Source organism: Geospiza fortis, unplaced genomic scaffold (assembly GCF_000277835.1).
Source record: "Geospiza fortis unplaced genomic scaffold, GeoFor_1.0 scaffold8, whole genome shotgun sequence".
In the NCBI taxonomy this organism is placed as follows: Eukaryota; Metazoa; Chordata; class Aves; order Passeriformes; family Thraupidae; genus Geospiza; species Geospiza fortis.
The window spans coordinates 2296439-2320047 of record NW_005054414.1 but is presented as its reverse complement, the minus strand read 5'-3'; the positions used below and the strand labels follow the sequence as shown (position 1 = coordinate 2320047).

The 23609-nt window shown below is 40.5% G+C and overlaps 1 protein-coding gene across 1 annotated transcript in view; it reads left to right on the top strand.

Annotated features, from left to right (window-relative positions):
- ITPR2 (inositol 1,4,5-trisphosphate receptor type 2) overlaps positions 1-23609 on the top strand; it is a 242890-nt gene that overhangs the window by 33315 nt on the left and 185966 nt on the right. Inside the window, exons 3-9 of the mRNA XM_031061432.1 lie at positions 1828-1943; positions 3040-3126; positions 3808-3966; positions 7798-7896; positions 9025-9108; positions 9979-10125; positions 11346-11441. Coding sequence (XP_030917292.1) covers positions 1828-1943; positions 3040-3126; positions 3808-3966; positions 7798-7896; positions 9025-9108; positions 9979-10125; positions 11346-11441 — 788 coding nt within the window. The remainder of the gene's footprint in view (positions 1-1827; positions 1944-3039; positions 3127-3807; positions 3967-7797; positions 7897-9024; positions 9109-9978; positions 10126-11345; positions 11442-23609) is intronic.

The window sequence follows — 23609 nt, the reverse complement described above, 5'->3', positions numbered from 1 at the left end:
TGCAGGAGGATGGGAAGCACTGTGTTTACTCCAAGTAGCAGGATGTGTGGGGAGTAACTGAGAAATGAAGACTGGCGCTATTAAAAGAAGGTATTGTTACTGCAGAGAAATAAATGTTTCATGAAGCCTTCTGAGAAGGCATGTTAATTATAGATTGTGACAGAAAATAATAGCAGACTTTTGTCTTATGAGCTGAAATCCTGATACTTCAGGTAAAATATCCTACAATATACAGTACAATTTAATGGCACACAACACTTTGGGGTTTTTTTCACCTTCTTTGTTTCCAGAATATTGTAAAAGTTACCTGGGAGTTCTGTACTTTAAGTTGTGTGATATCATTCCCATTATAAATGTTAAATGAGAGCAAGCACCTTTGCAGAGTGGCTGGCTTTGCTTTGATAAGGATCTGTGGGACTTTTTCCTTGGAACAGCAACTCAGGGCTGTGAGGGGGGGTAAATCCATGAGCACTTTGGGTCAGTGCCAAGGAAGGTTCTGCCACTGGGGGCAATTTTGTATGGACAAACTTTCTGCTTGAATAGGGGCTGGGTCAGTCCTCATCCAGTGCTTGGCCATCTGTGCCAGTGAAATATGGAGGGCTCATAGTTGGGGTCAGACCTTCCTTTGACATCCACAGACTGCAGCCCATGTCGGGGAAGAGTTTCACCCAACAACACCCAGTCCTGAGTGTTCTTGCTACTCCCACAGCAGTACTCTTCCCTCTTCTTGCCTGTTATTAAATGTGCGTGTGAGAGGACAATTACCAGCATTTGCCATGTGAAATGTCTGTCAAATCTTGCTGCTTTTAGAGCAGCTGATGATTGTGACTGTGCAAGACTAGATGTTGTTTATCATTCTAAAAGTAATTGGCTTTAGATGAATCATGAGCCTCTATTTCCAGTTTAGACTGCCACTGGACAAAACTCCTTGAGTCAGGGTATTTTACAAAATTCAGTTTCTTGCCAATTAACATTAACTTTCAATTATTGATTATGGTTCTGGGAAATGAAGATGAACAACTGAACGAGCATTTAGGGAAGAACCCCTTGGCTTCCTTCCAGACATCTCTCCCCTTCTTTGATATGCAGCCCCATCACTACACATGAGGAGGTGGTGGGGATGGGATGAGGGTTGGTGTATTGATATTCTCTTTCCTTTGCTGCTCATTTCTTATTTGGCATCTCAGCATTGGCAGCAGTCTCCTCCTTCTTCTCCTTCTTCTCATCCTTTTCTCTCATTTGCACCACCCTGCTCAGGTGGCTTCTCTCTCCTCACCTGCTTTTTTTCTGGTCTGTTGGACAGTGGTGATATTCAGCTTGTGTCACTTGGATTAAAAAACCCTGACAGTAAAAACAACTCAGTGAAGGCACAGAGACCCAAACTCTGTGTGGACCTGCTTGGTGGCTGGCTGCTGAATGCCACTGCCACCCTTGGATTCAGCAGTGCCAGGAGGAGCTGAGCAAGCCAGGTGTGTGGCATACAGACAGCAGGACCACCCTTCCAAGGTTTCACGTGCCTTCAAACACTGCATCTGTGATGCTGGGGTGCTAATAAAGCAGCAGGCAGATATGGCAGGATCACAGCCTGGGGCTCTTACAGAGATTGCACAAAGTGGGAACCTGTGAGGCTTTAAGGGCTTTAGGTTCAACTCTAATGTTGTGCCACCCTGTTTCTGGTATCATTGCCACCAAGCTGACTTGGTGGCTGTGTTTAAACACTGGTATCTGGACATTTCTGGACAAAAAATCCCAAACCAACACATACTTACAAATGAAGGAAATGTCTTTCAACATGACTCAGGAGTATTTCTTTCAATCTTTCCCCAGACTGCCTTTTCAAGGTGTGTCCTATGAACAGATATTCAGCCCAGAAGCAGTACTGGAAAGCCAAGCAAGCCAAACAAGGAAACCATACTGAAGCAGCACTGCTGAAGAAACTTCAAGTAAGAGACATCTGTATTTGTAATCTTATCTCAATCTGCAGGCTGTAGAATTACAATAGCACCAGAAGAATAATAACAAGTGCCTTGGGAACCACTGTGATGGGTATTATTATGCCACCATAGCAACTCTATATTCTCCTTAGCTCTCCTACCTCCTGACTGGCATTTATGGCCCCTGACCTGGTGTTTATCTTACTTTGGGCTGGGGATTTTGCCTTTGCTGTAAGCAAAGTAGTGCTTTCAGAAATTTTATAATGTAAAAAGGGAGTTTTAAAAATCAGGATGGAGCCCTGGTTTAAATAATACTGGAAATCCTTACCAGAATTAGGCAAAGAGTGGACAAAGAGATGTCCTCAATGCTTTAGCCAGGGAATTCCTCAAAATTGTGTTTGTCTTTGCCTTCAGTCTAAGTGATTCTTTTGTGAACCTTTTTGCAGTCTTTGTTTTGTCTCAAATACAGTGTGGATGGAGCAACTCATCTGTATCTGAAAAATAGCTGGCCTGATGTTGTAACTGAATGCATGAGATTAAGTGAAAACAAGGTCCTGTCAAACCTTGTTGACAGGACCTGGATGACAGTTTTGTGGGCACTGGGGAGGTCATACGTGGTGTGTGGCCAGAGTTACACAGCAATCAGTGCTGGGAGTGGAGGGTTTGCTCCGTGGCTGTGCTTGACCCAGTCTATTGTGTTTAATTTTAATGTTGCCTATTGTGAGCTAATGTTTTTGTTTTGTTGTAAAGTCTATGTGTTTATGTACAATTAAACACCAACAAGTAAAAGCAGTGGTGACAGGGAGAAGCTAATCATAGGCACCTTTTTATCCTCTGTAGGATGAAATAAAGCCCTTGGAATTACTTTTTGGGCTTGAAAAATTTTAAAATAGCATGCATCTCAGGTGTGACCAATAATTTGTGACAGAGTTCCTATTTTGGGTAATTAAAAAGTCAGAATCAGCATCAGGATTTGGGTGCTAATATTTCCAGAGCAGTAATGCTTGTAGGCTGCAGGATTTAAATATGGTGCCATTTCCATTCTGCACTGTGTGTTTCAGGTACTTTTTTTGTAGAGTCTAAAGAAATAGTCATTCTCTTGCAGCATGCAGCAGAACTGGAACAAAAGCAGAATGAAAGCGAGAACAGAAAGCTGTTGGGTGAAATTGTAAAATACAGCAACGTCATCCAGGTAAACCTATTGAAATCCATCTGCCTTCTCAGTGGTGCAAAGGAAACAGTTGTTTCATTTCAAGGTTACAGTGAAAATTAACTATCTGCCCATTGTTATCTGCATTGTCAAGGGTCAGGTAAACAGAACTTGGTGAGGTTTACAATATTGTGCTTTTCTGCCTGTTTCAAAGCCTACCAGAAGTGCTGCATATTCCTGTTTAAATAATATGTCATAATAAAAATTCTATGTGTATTTCTTGGTGCTACAGTTTAGAATCTGAATGTAAATATGTGTCTTTTATTTTCAAGAGTTATTTCAAAATCATGCTATAGAGGTGCCGTGCAGCTCCTTTAAATCATTAAGGAATCTGTATCTCATGACATATAAATGAGACAGGAGCTAAGTTCTTAAGTGCAGTACAACTTTTCTGTAATGGATGTAATTCCTGAAGGGAGCACTGCAATGGACACTTGCCCTGCTGTAAAATTGATCCCTGACACATTTCTCACAATCTGAGATAGATCATCTGTTTTCCTGAACTGTAGCATACTTTGATAACTGCCTTCTAGTTATATTTTATATCTATGTTGATATTTGAAATTTTCTGCAGTGTGAAAGCCTGTGCCTCCTCTTTTGACTGGAGGGAGAAAAAGCAACTAAAAGGTGTGCTTTTTTTTTAAATTTATTTTTTGTTCCCAGCTACTGCACATAAAAAGCAACAAATACCTCACAGTCAACAAGAGATTGCCAGCTCTGCTAGAGAAGAATGCTATGCGGGTGTCCCTGGATGCTGCAGGGAATGAGGGCTCCTGGTTTTATATCCAGCCCTTCTGGAAACTGAGGAGTGAAGGTGACAATGTAAGTGGAAATACTAAATGTGTTAAGAAAGAGAAGGGAGAAGAATTCCAGGAGGTATAACTTCTTCACTGCTGGTTTGTTTCATAATGGATTCAGTTCAGGAAAGAAGAAATTAGAAGAGTAATTGGGACTTTTACCTTTCATGTGTAACTGGAAAGTGTTACTTAATTATATGGTCTGGAATCTCTTGTGTTGCCACATTCAAGTCTCTCTGTTGGGGCATCTTTGCTAAGTCTACCGGTTGAGTGCAGATTTACAAAGCTGACAAGAAATCATAGTTTATGCTAGAGTCTTTTTTTTTTTTTGAGTTTTTTTTTAAATTTTGTGGCAACAATTTTTTTCAAGCGGTCAATAGAGAATGTCTCTAGGAAATACATCAGCTTTATTTAAATCTGTATTCCCATCTGATGTGAAAATGGTATCTATGATTGGAGCTGGGTAGAATAGTCTGGAAAGCCTTTTCTGGGTAGGTTTCAGCTGGAGTCTTGCATATTGATGAGAGGAAGAATGCACAGGAGAGCTCTTTGCTGCAGATCTGAGAGCTGTGCCGTGAGATCAAAACTCCCTTCTTCATTCTGTGGCTTGGTTAAGTGCCCGATGTGGAGAATTCAGATCTGCCTCTGGGAAGGCCACACGATGATGAACTTGTGTGGTTTTCTATTGGAGACCTGGCTGGGAATGTTTGGCTGCTTTCCCCTGTGCATAATCAGTGAAAGCCTTCTTAGGATTGTAGAAGGGAATGCCTCTTTTTTGTGTATTTTCTCTCATTAATTTTGTGGTTACCCAGCCCTTGAGATGCTCTCCAGGATGATGAGTGTGGTTGCTTGCAACTCCTTTTGCAATCTGTTGTGGAGAGGAGAAGGATTGCATTCCCAGCTTCTGGTCAAATATCCCTAGAGTCAGAGTGTTTCCCTGCTCCATGTAGTGATCAAAAGGGTATTTGAAAATCCTCCTTTTTCCCAAAGCCCGTTGCAGAGAAATAGAGCAAATATACCCCTCAGGGGGGCCTCTGCATGGCTTTTCAGCTGAGGAAAACAAATGTGGCTCAAACATTAGCCTGGTGTTTCTTTTCCTTCATTGGAGAGAAAAAAAGGTGACTTCTTGTTTTGGCTTAATTTCTTGGAATAACATCAGTTCAGCATCTTTTTAAATTTCTCATGCCTGGAAAATAAGTATGTGTGTCATGCTCTCCAGAGGGAGGACCTGGCATTTCCACCTGTCATCTGCAAAGCCACGGTGAGCCCTTACAGCTGAGAGCAGCAGAACCATCCTTGGCCTTCAAAGTCATCCTCAGTACAACAGAGATTTTGGTTCCATTTTCCACTGTTGTGCACACATGAAGTTTTGGAAGCAGACTTGACGATCTACAAAGATTGCAGATCAGTGCAGTGATGGCAGTGCCATCCCATGCCACAGATCCCTTTCCCAGTCCCTTCCTGTGGGGATTTGTCTGACAGGCTCTGAGCCGTGAGGGCTGTGTGGCAAACTGGCTTATTCCTAACTCAATTCCTTTGGACTCAGTTCCTTTGGAATGGCCTGCTGCTCATTTTCTGTTCCCAGGTTGCCTTTCAGAGCTGGCAACTTGCCATTGTAATTTACAGAGGGAATTTACAAAGGGAAGTTGTTTCTTGTTTCTACTAGGCCCAAAATGATTTGACAATTTTCTTTGCAAATTTCCAGTGATAAACATTAGTGCTCTGGTAGCTCTCTCTGCTTTTGTACATTTCTACCTCTTCAACAGACACACAAACCAGGCAGCTGTTTCACAGAGGACCGGAGTAGCCAGTGATGGGGAAGTCCTCATTTTTCTCTCCCAGATGGAGGGAGGCTTCAGCCTTGTACCCACTGCTTCCTTTTCACTTACTCCCAGACTTGGAAAGCTTTCAATTCATGGAATTAGCTTGGTATATCAGGCCCCATCTCTGTTTAGAAACTTTGGGATTTTTAAAATTCTATTTCTGTGCTATAATGAGGAAATTCCCTAGAAAACGTGTTTTGGAAAGTCTTTTAAGCAAGAGAAGTGAGTATTGTATTACTGCTTGGATGACTGCTACTGTGCCAGGTAATGCAGGCAAGGTATGCCATATATCCTAAAAGAAAAGGAATCTGATACAGGAAGTCATGTGTGTGATCAGAGCTTTTTAGCCTTATGAAATATTTTAGAACTTTGTTTTCTGAAAGAAGGCTAGCTTAGTTTCACTAGAAACTGATTAATTTTGCAAGTCAATTAAAGTAATTAAAGAATATGACTGAAAATTTACAGTAATTGACATAACTACAGCATTTTCTGCTGACTTTTATTATGTCTTCATCATTTTTGAAGCTGCTCTTCAATGGAAGATAGGACTGATTAAGGCTAGAGCTGGTTCCAGATGGACTGAACAGCAGAATATGCTCAGATAGCAGGATTGGTGCTGTGTGGATTATTGCACTGCAGTTATTTGCCATTTTAGTGTTTTTTTTTATTTTTATTTTTAAATAAGATGGTTAATGATGTGCTCTCTTACTGATTTTGTTGTGATAGTCCTGGTGTACATGCAACAATTTTGAAGTCCTGATTCCACTTTGCAGGATGCAAACCTGGTGATATTTTGGTTAATGAATTGTCTGGTCATAACTTCTAAAAACAGGCTGTAAGTAATGTCTGCGTGAAGCATGGCATGCAGGAATGTATTGCATAAGAAATGTGTCCTATAGTCATTATTTTGATTCTCTTAGTGAACTTGTTCCCATGCCCTGGATCAAGTAGGATTTCTGTGTGTGATCTGAGCATGTTGACGCTGTCTTATGCTACTGTTTATTTTGGCTGTGTTGGTAAAGAACAGGCAAACCTTCTTTTTCACCTCTGCGATGAGGGGGCCAAATTCACCTGCATTGAAGTTGCACAAGGCTGAAACTGGGCTCAGCTTTTTCATAGGAAATGTGCTGATCAATGCAGAAAGTGGTTTTATTTATTTGTCTTCCAAGAGAAAGCATGGCTTGTGCAGCATTTCATGTGGTAAAAATCACATGTACCCACTTGTCTTCATGTCTGTGTGTGCTCAGAATTGCTGTGAACAACATAAGCAAATCAGGACCCAGTGCCAACCAATCTATGGGGATTGATATTTTTTTATTATTTATTTCTTCCCCCTTCCAGGCATGAACTGAATTCTCCGTGTGCATGTCTCAAGCAGCTTTTAGGTTAAAGAAATTTTTGTATATTGATTTGTATATTGTAAAGAATTGCAAGGGCATGGGAATTTGCTTGCAGGGAGCCAGCCAGGAATTCCTCTTGTAGAGAGAAGGTCTCTCAGTTGTTGTACCTGCTGCCTGTGCAGAGCTCAAACATCATTTAGGGAACAACAGCAGAGGGGATGCAGTGTGTTCACCTCTTTTTGAATTTCCAGTGATTTCTGTGCCTTTCTAGGTTGCAGTCAAGCAGTCTGAATCAGAGAGCTACTGAGCCTGTCAGGACATTTGCCAGCAGATGGTTCACAGAGCTGGGGGCTCAAGATTGCTTTCTAAGCTTTCTCTGGAACTTAGTGTAACTTTTGGATTAATTGAGCTGCTCCTGGAGTTTGTAGATTCATATCTATTTCATGTTCTGGAATTTCTGGTGAACCAGGGGACATGCTTATTGGGAATGCAAGGGTTGATTAGTTGGAAATCTTGAACCCAAGTGATTGCAGATCATGGGGGAACAGACCTGCTGTGTGAATTGTCTGCAAATAAATTCACCGAGTGCCACTCCTAGAGCATGCATTTGAGTAATTTTCTAAATATGCTACATTACTTCATTTTATTGGATAACTACTTAGGTCTAAATTGCATTTTATTTCTGACTTCCAGGTTGTGGTGGGAGATAAAGTTGTTCTCATGCCAGTCAATGCAGGACAGCCTCTGCATGCCAGCAACATTGAGCTTCTAGACAACCCTGGCTGCAAAGAGGTGAGTTCAGGAGGGCAAGAGGGGTAGCTGCTGATGTGAGATGGTTATAGAAAGGCTGAGGGAATTGGGATTGGTCAGCCTGGAGGAGAGAAGGCTTTGGAGTCACCTCACTGTGGCCTTGAGAGCCCACAGGAGAGATTGAGAGAGATTCTTGACAAGGGCCTGGAGTGACAGGGAAATGGGGAATGGCTTCACACTGACAGAGAGAAGGTTTAGGTTGGGTATGAGGATGAAATTGTGGCTTGTGAGGGTGGTGAGGCCCTGGCACAGTGTTGTAGACACACAGTTTGTGGTGATTGGGAGTGGGGCTGTGGCCAAGCCTCATCTCCAATGGGCTACAGGGACAGGGGTACGCTATTGAAGGTAACGAACCATGGAGTGCCCAGGTGTGCTGACCAATCACCTAAGGGAACAGAGGGCACACAGGTGCAGTGCATGTAAGGTAAAGAGTGTGAAAGGTAGAACATTAAAGGGCTGGGGATGCTCGAAGCCGCCTTTGGTGTCCCTCGTGCCTCCACCGTCCTCTCGACAGCACAGGTTGTCCAGAGAAGCTGTGGCTGCCCCTGGATCCCTGGCAGTGTCCAAGGCCAGGCTGGATGTGGCTCTGAGCAAGCTGGGATAGTGGCAGGTGTCCCTGTCCATGGCAGTGGCTTGGAATGGGATGATCTTTACATCCCTTCCTACCCAGGCCATTCTGTGATATGTTGTGCTTTCCTGGTAACCAGAACCCACCATGAGCCCACAATGGACTCAAAGCCAGCCTTAAAAACTGGTTCCAGCTTAGCCTCAAAAATCCAAAATGAAATATTTGCTGCAGTGATAACTCTGAGGTTTCCTTGAGTATCTCAAACCCTGACTGAGGTAAGAGTAAATCCTCACTCAGTATCTCTTTGGGGTGTTCTTGGAAGGCTGTCAGCAAACAGAGCAGCATTTCCCCACTCAGTCTTCTCCAACATTACAATCATTAACACTTGAGAGCTTCAGGACCAGTGTTAAGAACTGTACAGATATGTAGCTAAGCCATGTCCCCTGCAATCCTAGATGTGGTGTGGTCTTTCAGCAGAATGGAATGTCTCAAAAAAAAACCCATCTCCATATACTGTAATTAGATTTTTTTTTTCTCTAAAGGTAAATGCTGTCAACTGTAACACAAGCTGGAAAATAACTTTGTTCATGAAATTCAGTAGTTACCGAGATGATGTACTGAAAGGAGTAAGTATGATTTTAAAATTGTTTTTTGAATCAAAAAGGTATTTTACTTTATCTTAGTATCTTACTGTATTAGAAAGACTTATAAATCTTACTGTGTAGAGAAATATTACCTGGTGAATAAAAGAAGAAATAAGGACTTTATGGAGATGTTCCAAGTAACTGTAACAATAACTGTAATAAGACAATGTAGCTTTACATGCTGAGGTATTGCACAGTTTCATGCCTGTAGATTAATCTCTGAGATAATTTACATTTTCATTTTAGAGATAAGCTTAATTTGTCCTCACATGTACCTTAATAAATCATTATCAATGGCTATTTTTTCAATAGGTGTCAAGGTACCAGCAGTTTTTGAGGAAGAATTTGAAACGGAAAACGGTATCTTTGTGTAGACCCATTTAAGGATAGTGTTTCAAGTCTTGGGGAGAGGCAGGAGGAAACAAAAATGATTCCAGCAGAAGAAATAGAGAGGGGGTGTTGGTGTTGATTACAGAGTAGAAGCGATAAGATAATGCAATGTTAGAAAAATCACTTCCCCTAAATAGTAAGAGAGATTAGAAACAAAAAAATCAATTTAGTAAAGTTAACTAGAATTAAAAAACACCTTTAGGTTAATTTTTGCCCACTGTTCATTGTGGTGCTTTCCCAAAAGGCCATGAGTCTCCTGCAGGACTGAATTTTCCATCTGATTTCCAGACTTGGTGCTAAGATTGAATACTCTTCACTTGGTACCTGCTTGCAGCAATAGGAAGCTCAGGAGTATTTTCTTCCTGTCAGCTCTGCTGGCATCACTGGAGCTGTTACAAATAGAAAATTACTCTGGAGGCTTTGCCTATTGCTTAACAGTGCTTCTTTTTCCTGTTTCTTTAGGGAGATGTTGTGAGGCTGTTTCATGCAGAGCAAGAGAAGTTTCTGACCTGTGATGAATATGAGAAGAAACAACACATTTTCCTCCGCACCACGTTACGTCAGTCAGCCACGTCTGCAACAAGTTCTAAAGCACTGTGGGAAATAGAGGTATTTTTTATTTCTCTTTATAAATATTTTAGGACCTGAAGGCCAGAGCTCAGTAAAAAAACTTCAGCACAACATGAGTCATTCATAGGCTCCTGATATCATCACACACCTCCCTGTAACTATTATTATTTCATGAAGCGGTTTGAGTAGGATGAGCCCTGACGAGCTGCTTTATTGCTGTGTGTCTGGAGACAGGCGGCTTTCTTACTATATTTGCCTGCACTGAAATGAGGGAGAGTCAAATTTCAAGTTCAGATTGACGTAAATGGTGTGATTTTACCAAAGCCAATCAAAGGACACTCATCTCTCCTGAATTTTGAGTGTTTACGTTTAGCTTCATGTGCAGTATAAAAAATGGACGTCCATGGCTGACAGGAAATCTTCCAAACATCACACAAAACATCAACATTTGTTTAAAGTAAACCTGAATAAAGGTGGTCTTGTGAATGGGAGTGATTTCGAGAAGGGAACTAGCAAATATTTTTGTTCAACTAAGAAACATTGGAAATTGGTATGTCTCAAATCCTTGCTGTTACAATAACGTGATTCCTATATACCCAAAAGTTCTTGTGTGATGGACAAACTTTGTGTATTTAGAAGAGAGTCTTCAGAAAAATGGTTGATTTTTGTCTGGGTAAGGATTGTCTGGACTAGAGTGTATTGCACCTGTACTTATTGGAGATTCCTCCTTAAAGGAGACAGACACTGCTAGATTTGAAGAAAGCAAATTACCTACAGCTCAAGGGATAAAAGAAATAACCTGTGATAAGATGATATCAGGATATATCACTTGAATGAAAATTTTTCAGAAGCCCCTAGTATTGACAAAAACACAGCTGGTATAATTGGTGAAATAATGTAAGATGATTTGAATTTTGCTTTTAAGTAGTGCCTAGTAGTATAGAACAGCTCTCCTTACTTTCTTGAGCTGCAGATTCACAGCATGTCACTAAAAAGCAAAATTTGGCTCATCATGTTTGCAGGGAATAAATTAATGAAAGCATGGAAAGTAATAGAAGGAGTATTTCCTGGCACTTGGCAAAAAGTAAATGTAAGTAGTTGTTATCTATGGTGAGCTTCATGTAAGCACAGAATTCCTTTCTTTGGCAGGCTGTAATGGTGTTGTTTGCATATTTTTATTAGGAGTGAGCTGCAGGAAATGTCAGTGACCTGAAGTATGATCTTGAGGAGCAGGATTAAAATCTAAATTCTTCTTTTAGGTTGTCCACCATGACCCTTGCCGGGGAGGGGCAGGACAGTGGAATAGCTTGTTTAGATTTAAGCATTTGGCAACTGGAAACTACTTGGCTGCAGAGGTAAGAATGCCAGTTAAACAAATGTTTGTGTGCTGCCTAACCAAGTCCTGCTGGCTCAGAACTGCTGTAGCAGGTGGGTCTGCAGTGTAGATCTTCAGAAAGACCCCACACTGGGTCCCTGCTGGGTCATACTGTACTGCTGCACCCAGGGGTTGCAGGGCAAACACCACTGTTAAATATCCACCATGTTTGTACTGAAAACCCTTGGGCTCATTTATCTCTCTGCTCCTGTTTGCCCTTGATTTTTGAAGTGGTGTTGTGACTGTGGATTGGTGTCATTCAAGTTCATTGTGATTATATAGGTTCTGCTATTGCACTCTTGCCTTTTGACTAAAATTTGAATTAAAAAACTTCTGAGGAAGTCTCTGCCCCTTTTGTTGGAATGGAAGGTCCCAGAGGAGAAAGAAGATATTGCAACTTGTCTGGTTACTTTCTGGTACTTTGTATTAAGGCAGAAGAGTATTGTGGCTCCCCAAAAGAGCAGCTTAATATGTTTTAAGACTCCTTAAAAATAAAATATCATTCTTGACAAGCTGGAATACAGCAGATAATACCAAGTGTAAGAAATTGTATAGTCTTGGATATTTTAATGGTTGCAAGAAGCTGTGAACTTTTTGAGTCGTATCTAATCCATATTAACACAGGTCTGTGTACAAGTTTTATCAATGGAGTTAAAGGTAGGGGTTTTTTCCATTGATTTAGTTAGGATTGCTTATTTTAACTTATGCTTTGAAGTATGAGTGCAAAAATTTACTGCAAGAAGAAAGTTATAAATCACTATATGTTAGGGAACCCCTGAAAAAGACTTGCTCTGGCTGGCTTGAGTTAGATTTACAGCAGTGCAACTTCTGTATGCAGACAACTCTTTAGTATTCCCAGGGTGCTGCTTTTGTGTTCCAGCTCCTGTAACAGCCTGCACTGAATTCAGAGGAAGAACAAACAGGAGCTATCAAACTTTCATTTATTTATAATTATGTCAAGGCCACTATCAAAACATAAACAGTGGACTGCTAATAATAGCTAATAATAGCTAATTTTCAAGAGGCAACCAGTACTCCCACCTGAGAATGGGAGTATTTTCCTTTCTGTTTATAGTGAGGGATGCTCCCAGTAGGAAGATTTTACTAGCTGAGCTGATGGAGAGTCAGGAAAGGTATTGAGCATACTGATGGGCTTCCTTCTCCCACCAGGGGATCTGTCTGGGGGATTTTCAGGTGAAAAATCTTCAGGTGAAGAGGTGCCATGCTGCACTGAATGTCAGACCTGAGCTCAGGTCCTTTCTACCTCTGGAAAGGAAGTCCCCATCAGGCAGACTTGTAATATGGAGAATATAATTGGCAACAGTGGAGTGAGAGCTGGAAGAGCTTTTGGGTTGAACAGAAGTGATCTGCTGGGACTGGAGAGCTGCATTAGTGACTGGAGAGCTGCATTGGTGACTGTGTCTGTGAGGTGTAAAATACCTCTGGAGGAGATATTAAAGGTACTGCTGTAATAAAACCCTGTGAACTGTATTTTGCACAGTTCATATGTCAGGCACAACACGCCAGCCAGACATGTCAAAGATTTATGAACAGGCAGGCAGACACCTCGTGTGCGTGACCTAACTTTAAATCAATTGGGCAAAGCCTACTGAGCACTTATCTGTGCTCTGGCAGCATAGGGAGATTACTCATGGTATGGATTATCAACAGCGTCACACATTGCCATGACCTGATTTTATTTAAGTCTCCTTGATAAAGGTATCTAGAGTGGAATAAAAAGTACAAACACAAGAAAATTCACAAATCTTTTAAGCATTCTGTTGTTGGCTAATGATGCAATTTCTGTCAGTTTGAGCTGTTGTAAATCAGGATCCATCACTGTTTATAACTGTCTTTTTTCTTACTTCATCCTCCCTTAAATCAGCTTGATGTGTGCCATGGAGGCTTCTGCAGGGCAGTTTTGCATGGGTCAACTCTCAGACAAGGAGCAGAAGTGTTCTTCACCTAGGTTGCCTCCCTTTTCTCTTCTCATACCTTGTGTGAGCAGCCTGTGCCTTCTTTTTTCCTTGGAGTCATCCTGTGCCAGATGTAACTGGTCAGTCTAGTCTGGGATTGGTGGGTCACTACTGAGCCTCCTTGTGAAGGGGTGCCCCTGCAGCTTGTTAAGGTCAGGGGATAATCTGGGAACTAAGAAAAGTGAAGATGCTTGCCTCAGAGAACTAAGGAATTTAAAGCTGATAAAGGTGTTTCAATACTACAGTAAAAAAATTAATAAAAAAAAGTGAGCCAATACTATTGTTCAGTAAAAAAACCTAGGTGAGTACTTGTAAATCTAATTGTTATAAACTTGAGAGGATGAAGTCAGGATGTGTAAATCCTAAATTCCATGTTCCTTAGAAGTACAAGAAGTCATCCAACTTTTGTTGCCTTTCAAAGACCTCTGATATCTCTGACTTCTGACACAATCTCAAGTAGTAGTATTTCTTTTAATCCTCTTTCCACTTGGCATTATTTAGCCTAATTTTAATTACTGTGCTTTGAAGTTCTTTAAGACCTACTAATACCTTAAAGCAACCTAGATCCTCCTCCCAGACTTTGGGCTGAAGGTGAGCCACCCTGAAAGGCCCACTGCTGAAGGAGTCACGGTGGGAGACTCTTGGTGATTCCACACACCTGCATTGCCTTTCCTGTGCTGCTCTGAACACCCTGGGTCGCTCACAGTGTCTGTGTGCTCTCACACAAGTACTTAAGACAGGAGAAACATACTGAAGAAAGGGTTTGATGTTTGGTGATAAGATTTGGGACATTGGAAATCTGGGTACTTGGTAATGATGTCTGACATTAGGAAAACTTAAGCCGCAGGCTTAAGCATTCCCAAAGGAGTGGAACCAAATACTCAGCTGAAAAATTGGAAAGAGAAATTGTCTTCTTTAGAGACAGCAGGAGTTCTGCTGTTAGTGTCATAAGGGCTTGTTTTCACCCAAAAGAGCTGAGCCAGATCTTCAGCAGGAGATTTAGGCACTAAGCCACCAGCTAAGATCCAGGCTGCTGAGTTTCATTCTCAGAACAGAGTTTTATTCTCATCTTCACAGAGTCAGCAGTCTTTTAGAGAAAGTTCTGCTGAAGATCCTTTTTATAGCCCTGGTTACAGGAAAATGACCCACGTTATTTTGAAGCTTTACATTTATAAAAAGAGGCTGTAAGGTTAGGTGAAAATTGGATGTTTCAAAGTAACAAAGATTTTCCCAAAAGTCTTTTCAGTGCATGTAGCCCATGTAGAAGGCACCCAAAGCCGTCTGTGTGTGTGTGGGAGTGAGCTGCAGTTTGCTTGAATAGCTTTGCAGATGCTGCAGGTTGGGACCACACAGCTGGGCCTTTCTCATGAACACACATAACCTTTTAAATATTTTAAATTGCCAAGATAAAAGTCTCTTTGAACTGAATTTCAGCTTATCAATTGTGCTGAACCAAAACATGCACTTTTAATATTGTTCTCCACATTTGGAGCAGCTCCGGTTCTGTGATTTCTAAACTGGGCAATTCATACTGAAACCATTAACACTTGTTTTGTGAGGCTGTTAAACTGATACGTGTGCCCACACACAAGAAATGCAGGATAAGTCTGTCATTTCATATTCAACTTCTCAGGTGTGGCTAAAATAATTACAAAATATATCTGCATCTATCAAATCACGTGCTTATCTCAGATATTGCAGTAGACCATAGATAAGCCACAGTATGTTCCTTATGAAACCTCGTGAACATGTACATAATCACTGTGCAGAATTTGTAAGAAAAAAATCTGTGATAATTCTGTTTTACCTAGCTGAATAGATTAGTTACTAGATACCTTGGCCAAAATATGGCAGTAAATCTAGTGAGGTCTTTAACACCAAATTACCTCAACTAAACTCAATGAATTAAGATAAGGCAGGTAAAATGGCAGCCTGAATGTTCACATTCCGTGCTTCTCCAGAACTGTGGCCATAAACAATTACTGCTGTGGAAAACTTCTCTGGCTTTCTTAGAGAGTTCTCCTTCCTCTCTCTGTAAGAGTGAAAGGGCAGGGTTTAAGCTGTAATCAATTACAGTAATTAAGTTGGATCAACTCTGATCAGAGTTTTGTTCTAAACTCTGTTCTTAAAATCCTGCATGAAACACCCTTCCAGCTTTAGGATTATTTTAGCACTAAATACTCTTTTGGAGGTGGGAATGATTGAATTTAGTTGGGCTGAGCAGCACAGGGTTACACACACATGAGATGAAATGACAATTAGATGAATATTAATTAAACAGGAAGTCCAGTCCAACTTGCAAGGCTGTAGTTCAGTGGTGGAGCACTGCAGCAGCAATACGGGCTTCAGAAATGTCCTTTTTCCTCAGCTATTGGATTGTGCAGACACAAGGTGCTGTCCCTGAGGTGGTGTAGGCATGGGGAAGAGGGAATAGTCTGTGCTGGAGCAGGGTCACTAAGCTAAGGCACCAGAGCAGGAGTGTTTTGGGTGGGACTGCTGAAGCTTTGCAGGACTGTCAGCTGATTTTCACCACACTGTGGTGTAAACCACTTGCTGAGAACTCTTGGATCAATGGCCAGTAGAAGTTACTCATATTTCTCTTGTCTTTCTGAATAATTTCTTTCCGTATTCCCTGTCTCTACTTTTTGGTCAAAATTGCCCCAAGCTGCCCCTTTCTTTTCAGAGAAGCTTATGTACATCATTCACTTTAGATTGAGAATTGCTGTTAAATTTTGCTTTTACAGTCCATGGCGGGGGGTTGGCACTAGAGGATTTTTAAGGTCCCTTCCAACCCAAATAATTCTATGATTCTGTGATTAAAAATACTAGCCTTCCATGTTATAGATATTGTTATGGTATGCCTTTATGCAGATGGACAGGACCATGCCCTTCATAGTTAATTTAAGCCTGTTGTAATAATCACTTGATTGGGATCATGGTGGAGATAGCTGAGTACATACTCAAGCTAATATTGAGAGAAAATAATCCTCTCCTGCCTTCTGGATAGTAAAGATTGTCACAAGAATCCCACAAGAATGGAAAACAAAGCATTTAATGAGATTTTAAGAAAGATTACATAATTGTATGGGTAATAGTATACTCAGCATTAGCTAAGATAAAAGAAATGTAAAAGGCAAATCAGTTCTTAAACTTGAACCTATAAACCAGGATTAAACTCGTGGTGCCCTGAAAAAACTGTCTCTGTAGTTTTATGGACTTTTCTTCCACTTCCTTAAACTGTTGGAAAATGGAGTCCTGCACTGGATGTTTTATTAAGGCATTTGAGATTGATTATTTGAAGTTCATATCTTAGCCTTTTGTTATCCACTTGTTGGAAATTGGACTACTGATAGAGATATTTTTTTATTTAGGAAGCAACAACAGAACCACAGCTTGCCAGTGTAATTTTATTTTCTTTTTTTTTTTTTTGACATGGAAACAAACCTTTGCAGAAGGATTTGTTCGTGCCCTGGTCATGCAGAGAAGGTGAACACAGTGTTAAGTGCTCTGTGATTCCTTCTGCCTTCAGAAGAGTGAGGCAAGTAACAAATAAAATGAAATAAAAATGGCCTCGTTTAACTGAGACATGAGCTACCTTTTGCTCAGGAGCAGTTTGTAAGCCAGAGAAAATGCCAGGAGATGGCAGCATCTACCAAGGCCTTCACACATCTCACATCTCCTCACAGATTTTATTCCTTGGTACTATGGGACCTCCTCACCTGGAGATTGCTTCAAAATTTTCCTTTGGGGCTGTTTTTTCCCAGTGTCTCGTCATTAAATTTTAGCACAGCACTCTGATTATTTTCTGTCTGTTTGGCTCTGTGATTAAAGGTTCTCATAAGAAAAAGGGTTTGCCAAGGTGACAGGGTGAACTCAGCACTGGAAGCCTTATTTCAGTTTTTCTGTCTTATAGGAGTGTGGGTTTGTTTTAAAGCTCTATAAGGAGGGAAGGATATTTTACAGCTATGCATGAAGAGATGGAAGAGATCCAGAGGCGGAGGATGGATTACTGATTTACAGAGCCAGCCTGACCTGTTCTGCAGACTTGGATATGGCTTTTTAAAGTGACAGACCTAGATGTCTATTTAGCAAAGCCCAGAACCAGATTTCTTCAAGGTTTTTAGGAATATTGAGGATATGGCTAAATTTCTTGACCTGACTTGTATTGACTTTGGCGGAATCTGTCAGTGTGCAAATATCTTCATAAATCTGGATCTCAGAGGAAGGTCTTCTCCCCCAACCAGCTCATTTGCAATTGTGATCTGTGAGAGTGTTCAGCTTTTTCAGTCCTGCCTGAAGCTGACTGCATTGGGGCCATGTTTGTACACATACAAGCTTTAGGAGTGAGGAAGTAACAAAGATATTAATGCAGCATTTATTGTCATTTAGTCATTACAAGGCCTAATTATGTTATTAAAAATATATCTTGCATTTTCATGTCTTCCAAAACAGCAAATGTAGACATGTGGTCTGTCCTTAAGTGCATTATTATTGTTTGTTTTTTCAAGATCACTTGAGAAGCTTTTATTCAATTGTATTTGTGCCTCTTTGTGATGCTTGGTGGATGTTTCCAAGACTTCCCGCCTTTGTTTTTTATTGTTTTTGGGGTTTTGTGTGCCTGTGTTTTTTGTTTTTTGTGGTTTTTTTTAACAGTAGAAACATCAGTCATGCCTAATTCGATCATCCCTAGTTACTCCTGTGAGGACCACTGAAAGACATAATTAATTAATTAATATTTAGAACATCACTCTTGAAGAGATGAGGATGCTTTCTTTTATATAACACAGGTTGACATGGAACTGCTGAAGCACAGACAAAGATTATGGCTCAGCATCCAAGCTGCACTTAAGGGTCTCTTAGACATTTTTCTTTCTTTTGACTTCCTCTGCAGAATGGGATATGGCTGAGCGGGGCTGAGCACTGGTTTCAGGTTCTCTGCCCTTGATCCCTGTAGAAGAAATGAAATTTCCCAGTTACCACTCATAACATGGAGCTACTCCAGCTTATGCTGCTTCTGTGAGACCTTTAAATCTGTGCTGATTTAGGCATGGCAAAATGCTGGCCTGCCATTTTTTACACAGCAACTGGAAATGCCATCAAGATGATCTTTCTTCTGGTAATGAGGGTGAAAAATCAGGACTGGAAGGTGTTGGGGCTGCTTCTCATTCCTGTTTTTGACTGCAGGAGGGCCTGAAGCAAACAAAAAGGTTCAGCTTTCCCAGTGCTCCCTGGAAACTTGCCTGATCTGCTAAGACATGGCTCATGAGGAAAAGACAACCCTGAAAGAAAAGGCCTTTTAAGATTTTTAAACTTTCCTCGCATGATGATTATCAGGAGCTCTGTACTGATGCTGAGGAGGGGTTGAATGGAGTTTATCGAGGTAGAGCTGTAGCCAGGCTTTGTCTGGCAACTTAATAAGATGGCAAAAGTCCTTTGAATGCCACTGAAAGTCTTTGAAATTGTGCAAAAGTCCTTTGGATTTATCGAAAGCTAATCAGTATGACATTAACAAAGAACAAAGCAAGCCTAATGAAGATGAAAGATTTGAAAAGTGGATTATTTTTCTTTTGTCCTAGCTTTTCTTCCCTGAAACACTTGCCCTTGTTGGCTGGGTAACAGGCTGTGTGTTAACAGGCTGGTTATCAAATGAAATGGGGACTGTTTGAGTGTGTTGAATTAGATCCTTTTATGCTTTGTCTGTCAGGGTTTCCTTCATAAATGCAGGTTTTAACCAAGTCATTAAAATGCTCATTTAGCTGAAATTTGGCAATCTAATTCTTCCCCTGACAAGATGCTTTAAATATCCTTTACCTAGTCAACAAAATTTGATTAAAATCAGCATGAGTGTTTCTTTCCCCAAACTCCTCTCTCTCCTTCTTAATTGAGTGTCCAAAAATAGCCTGTTTGGGTACTTTCCATGCATTCCTCCAAGAAAGCAACGTTTAGTAGAAATGTGGAGTTTCAAACTTCTTGGATTGTAAAGGATATCTAACTATGTGAAGATGCAAAAGTAAAATTAAAGGCAGGAATAACCTGTGAGATGATCTGAACAATGATAGAACCCCAGGAAATGATGCACTGTAGACTTGTGGGGTTTGAAAACATTAAGGTACAACTTTGAGTAGCTTTAATCAGTGGAGATGACGGAGCCTGGAACTTCTGTTGCTCAATCTAGCGGAATCCCTCTCAGGATTAGCAGGTCACTGGCATTCTCTGAGCACCAACTACCAGAAGTAGCACACAAACACACAGAGATCAAAGTTGCCTTCCTGCAATGCAGACTTTACAGATTTTGTAAAGTCACTAAGTGAAAATTCAGCAATGAGATTTCTTGCCTGTCCACGTGGTTTTAACTAGAAATAAAGACTTTGTCTATACCTCAGTTTTCCATGTTTAAAAGCTGACTTGCATTATGAGTTTGTCATAGATACTTTCTCCTGGGGACCTTCTGCTGCTCCCACAGGGTGAGGATGCTGATATATGTATGCATTCAGACATCTAATCTTTTCACATAGCACTGTGTACCAAGGCTGAGCCTGAAATCTGTCCAAGAGACACCAATTTTTATACTCAGGAGGACCACCTGCAGCACTGGCTCCTGAGCCTGAGCACCTTCAGGCTCTCTCAGATATTCTGTGTGGATCACAATTTGGGAATTTGGCTTCTTGCAGAGGGGTGCAACTAAATTCTATTTAAATGTAGATTTAAAAGAGGGTATTGCCTTCTCTGTGGCTGCAAATTTGTCTCTAAACTCCAGAATGAGAAATGTAAATGAGAAACTCTTTTTGTGGTACCTATTTTTTTCCCATTCATGGAAGGGTAAAAAATAACTGTGCCTGAGTTTGTTGAAAAACAAGCAGCAGAGGATTAGGATTTCTGGATTATCCTTTAATGGAAAAGATGATGAAGATATACTAAAGAAAAATAAAAAACCCAAACCCAAAGCAACATATAATGAAACTATTACAATAATAATTTATACAATTACACTTGCTTAAGCTCTGCAGTTTGCAATTCTTCTTGTTCTTGGTGAATGTTGGTTGCATGCACTTTCCAGTGGCATTTTGCAGGAATATTCACTGGTGTATTTCAGGTACAATTCAGTAAGTTGAAATTTCAAGACATCCAATGACACAAAAAAGCTTGGAAACGTTGAGCTTTATTGAGGCCTATTTTAGCATAGCTGTCTTACTTTCTAAACACCTGCAGAAAATTTTACTTGATTTCATTAGCAGCAAGATAAAAATATTAATGTTGTTCTTTTCAAGGCTTCTTTTGTTTTGGCAATTTGTTGAAGAATGTGGAAGTGATCTTACATAAATCAGAAAAAGTAATGGGTTTTGGAGTGCTGAGACTGTCATTGTGTCCTTAGGTCATTCTGGGCTGGGATATTGAAAGGGACTCAGAACAGGTGTAATATGACACACAACACTAGATTCTATCTATCTCCTTCTATCTGGAGAATGTAGCATGGGATAATAGCTGCTGGTCTGTTTTTTAGAAACCCTCAGCACCAACAATCTCAGTTGAAATGAAAATGAAAGTGGCAGCTGCTGACCAGAGCTGAAAATGGGGCCACAGGTGTCAGCCTGAAAACTGAGTTCCATTATGTTTATGGTTTAATGTCAGCATCTCAAAACTTTCTCTAAAAAAATTCTTGGTTTTATTATTTCTGTAACAGCAGGGCAAGAAAAAGCATCATCAAGGATGTACTTGATTTCTCACCTGAGCCTTCTGTCTCCATCACCCTCAGTCCACAAATGACCTGTTGTGGAAATTTGAGGGCAGTCAGTTCAGTCATTTTTTGAGAAGGCAGGAAGTGTCAAGGGAGGGAGATTCTCCTAATTCCTCCTGTTACTGTTATAAATATCTATGTATATTTTAATCACCATTATGTTGAAAGCAAACAGCTGAAGGATATCAGAATTCAGTTCATACTGGGTAGGCAACTCTATTCACTTGAGTCCTTCAATGAAAACCTGTAGGATCAAGTCCTCAGTGCCAAGTTCTCTGTGCTGGCTCTAGTGACAAACCTGACATGACCCAGACTTTTTCTTGCTTGCTTGCAACCACCAATATCTGAAGGTAGCTTAGAAATTCAGCTTTCCTGTACCTTCTCTGCGCCTTTGCTGGAAGGCCACGGTTTGTGGCTGGGACTGAGGGGCACTGCCTGCTAATTTTGTCTCTTCTTGATGGGGGACCAAAGGCAGAGAGCTCAGCTTGGCTGCTAAAATTGGGACACCGGGATTATTTTAAGGTGTCAGGTGAACAAATGTCATGCTGAAAGAAATGTGGAAACTTAAGAAGGAACCAAAACTTTGCGAAGATAGTTACATATGTGTATAAGTTCTAGTTTTTTGGTGTTCATCTGTCATTCCTGTTGCTGTATATTAGTAGCAAGAGGCACTTGGAGTTGGGAGACTGTGACAATGTCAGGGAGGAGCAAAATGGACTGTTTGAGACAGGCTTCAGCACAGGGAAGAAAGCAGGGTCTCTAAATCAAGTTTGTAAAGGTAACACAGTGGCTAATGCAAAAAACGAAATGGAGACAGAATAAACCCTTGGTCATTTCTGTGTTAGCGCATCAAGTTGTGACACGTAGGGAAGGTATTTTCAGCCATTTGACAAAGATTTGAAAGTTTTCCTCCTTTTTTCAGGCTTCTGTTGTGGAGAGGATTGGGCATTTTGAGGGGTTAAAGAGATACAAATTATTATTTTTTAATAAAAGTGTTATCAATGTAACAGAATCTCTTCACAACAGTTGTGTGTGTAATGTTAGATGTATGATAATGTGATATTGGAAAGTTCCACTGGAACTCATGCATTATGCCCTGTGCAATTCTCTTCTGACTCTTCCCCACTGGAAATTCAAGCCAAAAAAATGACAGTACTCATCTGTAAGATGATGTATACACACTGTAATTGCCTAAGAACAAAATTGTCTTTTATAACTTATAATCTTACTTCAGCATTTTCAGCATATCCTCTGTCAGGGAATATTGGTAAATATTGACACAAAATTGTTTCTTCGTGTAAATCAAATCTTGAAAGGTTTCATGTGCAGCTAGTGAGTGGGTGTGTGTGTTTTTGTTTATTTGTGAATATGTCTGCCTACATAATCCCTCATCCTATAGGCTACATATTTCTCTTGTCAAAAGTATGATATTTAATAGCTTTTAAATAGTTATACTTTAAATTTATTATTGTATAGCATTTTTCATCCAAGCTTCTCATAGTACTTTAGTATTAATTAATGCTTGATAATCCTGATAGGACATAGAAAATATTATCTCCATTAATAACGACTAAACAGAACTACAGTGTAATGAAATAATTTTCTCTAGTGGTGTTGTCACTCCTGTTTCAAAGATGAGTTAGTTCTGAGTTCACTGTCTTCTCCTGTAAAATCTCAGTAGACATAGAGACTTATTTTTTATCTCAGTCTGTCTGCCCAGGGTCAGTCCTGGAACTGATTGTGTGTGCATGTGTGTGGGTGACTGTAACTGGCTGCATTTAGAATAGTAACTGTGCTTTCTTCATCATCCTTTTTGGGTTTGGTTATTTGAGATTCCTCTTGAGTTAACAAGCTTGATTGCAAGATGCTCTTTCTAGAGGTGAGGACATAGCCAGCTAAGTCAGCCAGAAATTGAAGCAGTAAGTCTTTTACTCTCACACTGCTTCTAAAACTCCACTCTCCTTTTGCAGGGTGGAAACATAACAGAGAACTGAACCAAACCCTCTCCCCAGTTATGAAATGTCTGAAAGCTATCGAGATAGTATTTGACTTCTTTTCTTTTCCAGCTTAACCCACACTACCCAGAAGGTAATAATGAAGGAAAAGCTTTGGTAAGTGGAATTTATATGTTGCATATAATCTGGGCAATGCTGTATGCTTAACCCAGCACATCCTGACATATGGATGCTCTTCATAGCTTTCCTTTTCCTTATGTGTTCCAGCTGCTGGGATTGTTTTCCATATCCTGTGTAAGGTAGGATGCATCTCAGAACTGGCAATTCAGAAAGTTTTCCCTCACTCTGAGGCAAATGATAAGAAACTGATTCAAATTCTGCATCCAAGTGGCATTATTTGAAGCTGTTGTGCTTGTTGTCTGACTGCAGATATGAAATCTATTGGTTCTTAGCTCAGATGTGTTACTTCCTGGCAACAGCCT